This window comes from Pygoscelis adeliae, unplaced genomic scaffold (assembly GCF_000699105.1).
Source record: "Pygoscelis adeliae isolate BGI_AS28 unplaced genomic scaffold, ASM69910v1 Scaffold4, whole genome shotgun sequence".
Classification (NCBI taxonomy): Eukaryota; Metazoa; Chordata; class Aves; order Sphenisciformes; family Spheniscidae; genus Pygoscelis; species Pygoscelis adeliae.
The window spans coordinates 6,706,417-6,711,553 of record NW_008824986.1 but is presented as its reverse complement, the minus strand read 5'-3'; the positions used below and the strand labels follow the sequence as shown (position 1 = coordinate 6,711,553).

The following is a 5,137-nucleotide window of genomic DNA, read 5'->3' as shown; positions in this document are numbered from 1 at the left end:
TTTTCTATCCCCCCCCCCCCCCTTACTAAAATATCTGTGTGTTGCTTAAGTCTGGCTTATGGTTTTGGCCTGATAAGATCTTATAATCACAAATTAAGCAAAAATATAGCAGAGAAGCAAGCAACCCAGAAAATGGGAGTTACCACAGATTTGAAGAGGAATGGAAAAGAGAGGAATGCTTGATATGCTCCTGGAGCTGTGCTGTGTGAAGTAAGTGGTGGGTAAGGATGTCTGAACTGGCTGAGACAGGCAAAGCAGACAGTGCAGAGGACAGGGAGAGTAACTGAGTTTGTGTGTCAGGTTCATTGTCAAGAGTAGGAGCAGAAAAATGTAACTATGCTCTTTTTCCCTCAAAGTTTTGTGTTTGTTTTTTTTTTAATTCTTATTTTGTTTGTTCAAAGGGAAAATCTGAAATAGGGAAGTGTGTGAAATTACTTTCTTCAGAAGTGCTGGGTTACCAGCAGGATGGCAGTAGATGGCCAGAATCAATTTGGTATTGACAGACGTGGTACATCCAAACCCACAGGAGAGCAGGAAGATGAATAAAATCCTCAGAACACCCACAGGCAGCTGGAGCAAGCTCTGCTGCTGTGTAATGTGCCGCTTGGTAAATGACTTGTAAAAATTTGGGAAAAAGCTCTTAGCATAAAACTTTTTTCCCTCCCTTAGTTGTAAAATACATACCATTGTGAGAATTATTTTTCTTTCTGCCAAAAGTTAAGCTGAGGTGGAGGAATCCCTATTGCCCTTCTATTAATGGCCTATGTTGTGAATACTGCTTTACCATGTGAAAGCCCCAGGAACGCCTTGGGGATGGCAGAATGAGTTAATGCTGTACCTGGTGCACTGGTCAATGCAGGTGTGAGCAGCTATTGCTGGGCTGGTGTCTTATTTGGGTAGAGCATCTGCCATCGACAGCCTGGGAAAGCTGAGACTCCATAATCTTGATGGAAAGTCTGGATTTTGCTTGGGAGAAGGAAACTATAGGTGTTGTGCTTTTTCTTCTGTCTTCTCTCCATTATCACCATCTATATCTGGCACTACAGAGAGGCATGTATGGCAAGGGAATGAAGTAGGCCTTGGGGACAGGGGCTGGCCTTACAGCATGGCTTGTATTTGCTCTCCAATGTCTCTAGCAACCTCTCGTAAGGAACATCAGGAGTGGAAAGCAAATGATCTTCATGGCCCATGGTGCATTCCCTTTCCTAGATAAGAAGTTGGGCATTTTCTGTGTGTACAGAGTTCATGTGGAAGAAAAAGATGTAAGAAATTTATTCCGTCAGCTAAAGCTAGAGGCTGGAGAGCCAAAATACTCAACAGGAGCAGACTTAAACAAGCACTGCATGCTTTTGAAAAATCCAAAATGGCCCTGAACAAAGAAGACGCTTATTCATTGGCAGTGGCCTATTTATTGGTATTGGCAAGGGGCTGGGCATCAGCAACAGGTCTGGTTTAGTCGTCCATCTCAACATAATAATTGCTTTCCATGCCCCTGATGCTGTCAGAAATGTTTGGATCTATTTTACTGTAAGAGCAGTAACAGTTATGTGAGGGGGAAAAAGTTGCTGATTAACTCAGTGTTGTGAATAAACATGTGAAACTAAAGAAAAACAGGTGCTTCTACTGAAAATATCATTACTGTCATTTAAAAATAAGTCACTCAACAACTGTGTTTGACACTGAAGAATATTATACAGGCATGAATATTTTTCTTCTGCTTATATTTCTATGTCAATCAACAGTGGTATCAAGTAGCATCAGTCAGCTCAAGAGTAGATGTACCTCCTGGGAAGGAATGTCTACATAGAAATAGATGTACACATAGATCTCCAAATCATGAGTGAAAGATAGGGAGCAAAAGATGCAAGGATTTGTTAAAACAACAGATGCATCTTTGGAAAAGAGTTTGAAGGTACTACTGTATACCAGCACTAAATGAAACCAGGTAATTCAGTTACTAATAAAAACTGTTCTGGAAATTGTGAAATACATTGCTTCTGCCTCCAGCCAACCCTCAGGCTTAACGCCTCATCTTTTTGTTTGCCTTAGCATCCATTATCTCTTTATCACTTCTTTAAATACCGCCTTTCTAGGAATGTATAGAGTAACTCTGGGTGTGATTTAAGAGCATTGGAAGTATCTTCTGTCTGTTTATCATCATTTTGATGCCTGTGTTGCAGTCCCCGTGTCTGTACTCTCAGCTCCAGGCACACCGTGTCACGTATGGACATAACAGTTTCGAGGTGGGGCAGGCATTTTCAGTAGCACTTTCTTGAATAACTCAGGTTATGTAAGCATATGCCGAAATGGCCACCTCTGTGTGCCCCCAAACAGGTAACTCCAGCTGCCCCCAGTGTTGGGCTTTGCCTGTTTCAGCGGTGGCACGAACTTACTGACTGACTTTGCGCTGAAGCTGCTGATGGCCTCTCAGCTCTTGTTTATTGCCTCTTACTGTTAGTGACTTGCAGCATGAAGCCTGCTGCTGCGTTGCTGAGCTGCTGAGCATATGCCTGCATTGCATGTTTAACACAGTTACCAGCAGGATGAGCCATCGACTGATTATTGGGTTGTCTAAGTTTTACTGTCTCAGGCTTGCCTTGGTGCTGCAGTCATCCAACGCTGCTCTTCGAGCTGCGTGGGCTGAGCACATAACTAATTAATTAGAGTTAATTTTGAACAAAGCAACTGGATATTTAAAACTGTAGATCAGAACCCACTTCTAGGCGCGTAAACAAATGTAGAAGTAGCCTCAAGGCATAATTCCCTGGGGTACTTGGGAAGATTTTGCCCTTTGACCTTCTTGTAAAAATAATCTTTAGTGCTTGGATAATATGCTAAGGTGTTTAGTACTGGGTATGACCTGTATGCTTCCGATTGCTGTGATTGATTTATTAAGTAATGCCGTACCAGAACCCAATTATTTTAATATATATTTATATATGCATACACACATATAGATATATATGAGTTTATATCTATATGAGCTCTCTATAAAAAGTATAAACTCTTTAGGAAAAGGGAAGTCAAACTGTACAAAAGAGAAACTAATTTTTTCTCACAAAGATTCCCATCTCCCTGCCCCCACTATGATCAACATTGAGGACCTGAAGTATTTTATCTTGTTAAGAGCAATAATTACTATTTTGCCCAAAGGACCTAGACATACACATCAGTTACATTCACTGATGTAAATGGGGACATTTCCTCACATGGAAAATAGGCAACAGACCCCTTTCCCCAGGTGAGTGCTTCAGGTGCAATAGGTGATAGCGTGCATAAACTTGGATGCTATTTTAAAAAAAAGCAACTTTTGTTTATCAGTGACTTCTCATAAAACTTAGCTTTGGTTCGCTCACTCAAGGTTGTGATTATCAACATCACTTCATGCATGCTTATTTCGTATTAATGTGACTCATCTATTTAAAGTAACGTAAGTGCAAGCTTAGGTCCCTCAAGTTTCCTCAGAGTTTTGGATTCCAAACACTAGCTTGACTCACTTTGAGTCAAAATTTTGAGGCATTATTTCATGTTATTTACAGCCAAAATCAGTTTTATTACACCTAAATTTAGGCCATCAGTCATGCAGGTGGGATTAGTAGCAGTATTTGTTACAAAACTATAGTTATCTCATTACTGTTGTGTTTTGATATGGAAGTTCAAACCGGTTTCTGGATTTGGATTGTGTCCTGCCTACCACCTGTCTATAAAGTCTGTATTAAACATCAGAAGTCTGAAGGAAGTGGAAACCTGAATGGCCCCAACTTGCCCCTGGAGATTAGAATATTGCTTAATTTCCTTTACAACCCATAATGGTTTTAGGTTATTGTTTTCCAAAAATGCCTTTGTGCAGTACATCATAAGCACTTTATGTTAGACTGCTTTTCAGAAATCTGTGACTATTTTAATTGCTGTCTCATTCATGAGAAGAGGACTAGAAAGGAGCTTTTAGAGCCAAAGTTGTATGTAAAATATCACATTTGGCAGGCTTACAGTACCTCTTCATAAAGTTTAATTTGGATTCTGAAATATTTGTAATATTCTCTCTGGGATATAGGTTTTGGGTTTTTGGGGGTTTTTTTAAAGCATTTTTTAAAGCATTGTACCACATCTACTTTGAAGATGAAGCTTGGATGATGCTTTATCAGAGATGATAAAGGACAGAGAAGAACAAAATTTATAGGTCCCTTCTCTTTGGCAATAGCAGGAAAAAAACCCATCCTGCTTCCTGGTTGAGTAAGAAGCTTTCTTCTCCCAACCCCTCTTGAATCAGTTTGCTGGAGCTGACTAGATTAGAGCAGGAAGAGATCCATTCCTCGTCCTGCCTGGGCTTTAGGCAACTGTTGGGTTTTTTGTGTTTCTTTTAAAAAAGAAATAAAGTGCAAATTGCATGTAGACTGTTCTGTGCTTTGTGGATTTGGTCCTAACCTTGAGCTCCTCAGATGCAAGCTACTGCCTCGCAGGATGATGGCATCATTCACATGGTGGTGTGCCTGTGCCTCTGCTGCTCTGTGTCAGCTGCAGCGTCAGGATCCAGCTGGTCTTGCAGACTTGCTGGGATCAGTTTGGATTTTTGTCTAGATTCTTTTGAGATTTTGGTTTTTCATAGAGGGATAGCCTATACTAACACATGACAATGAAAACTATTCGCTTAGTTAATGTACTAGCCCAACTGAAACATCTCAGAAATGTTTTTCCTTATTGGGAAACTTCTTTCTTCCTTTAAGCCCCTCCCAGATAGAATAAAAACTTACCACCTGACACAAATGCATTCTTTTTGGAAGAAAATGTTTTAAAATAGGACTTTTAAACTCTTGTTTTTAATTAAATGTAAGCAATTTAAAAATTCAAATGTCATTCTAAAACACTTCATTTCATTTTTGACATCAACATTACAATTTTTTAATCTTAATATTTTGACTCAAATATTTAGAAATAAATCCATCATAAAAATTCTTCAGTCAGCAAAGTTCATCACAGTAGCTGTGTGCTTCAGATATTGCTTTTTGCGTATGGCCCTTTGAGATCTTACTGTAAATATAATTTACTGATCTGCAACAGAATTACGGCCTTTCTGTTAAAAAAAAAAAAAAAGAAAGCACAGGGCAGGGATGCAGTAGCAGTCTGCTACAAGACAGGC

At 39.7% G+C, this 5,137-nt stretch overlaps 1 protein-coding gene across 1 annotated transcript in view; it reads right to left on the bottom strand.

Annotated features, from left to right (window-relative positions):
- Positions 1-1,190, bottom strand: part of BNIP3 (BCL2/adenovirus E1B 19kDa interacting protein 3) — a 27,520-nt gene extending 26,330 nt beyond the window's left edge. Inside the window, exon 1 of the mRNA XM_009326007.1 lies at positions 1,103-1,190. Within this exon, the coding sequence (XP_009324282.1) occupies positions 1,103-1,190 (88 nt within the window). The remainder of the gene's footprint in view (positions 1-1,102) is intronic.
- Between the last annotated feature and the right edge of the window lie 3,947 nt (positions 1,191-5,137).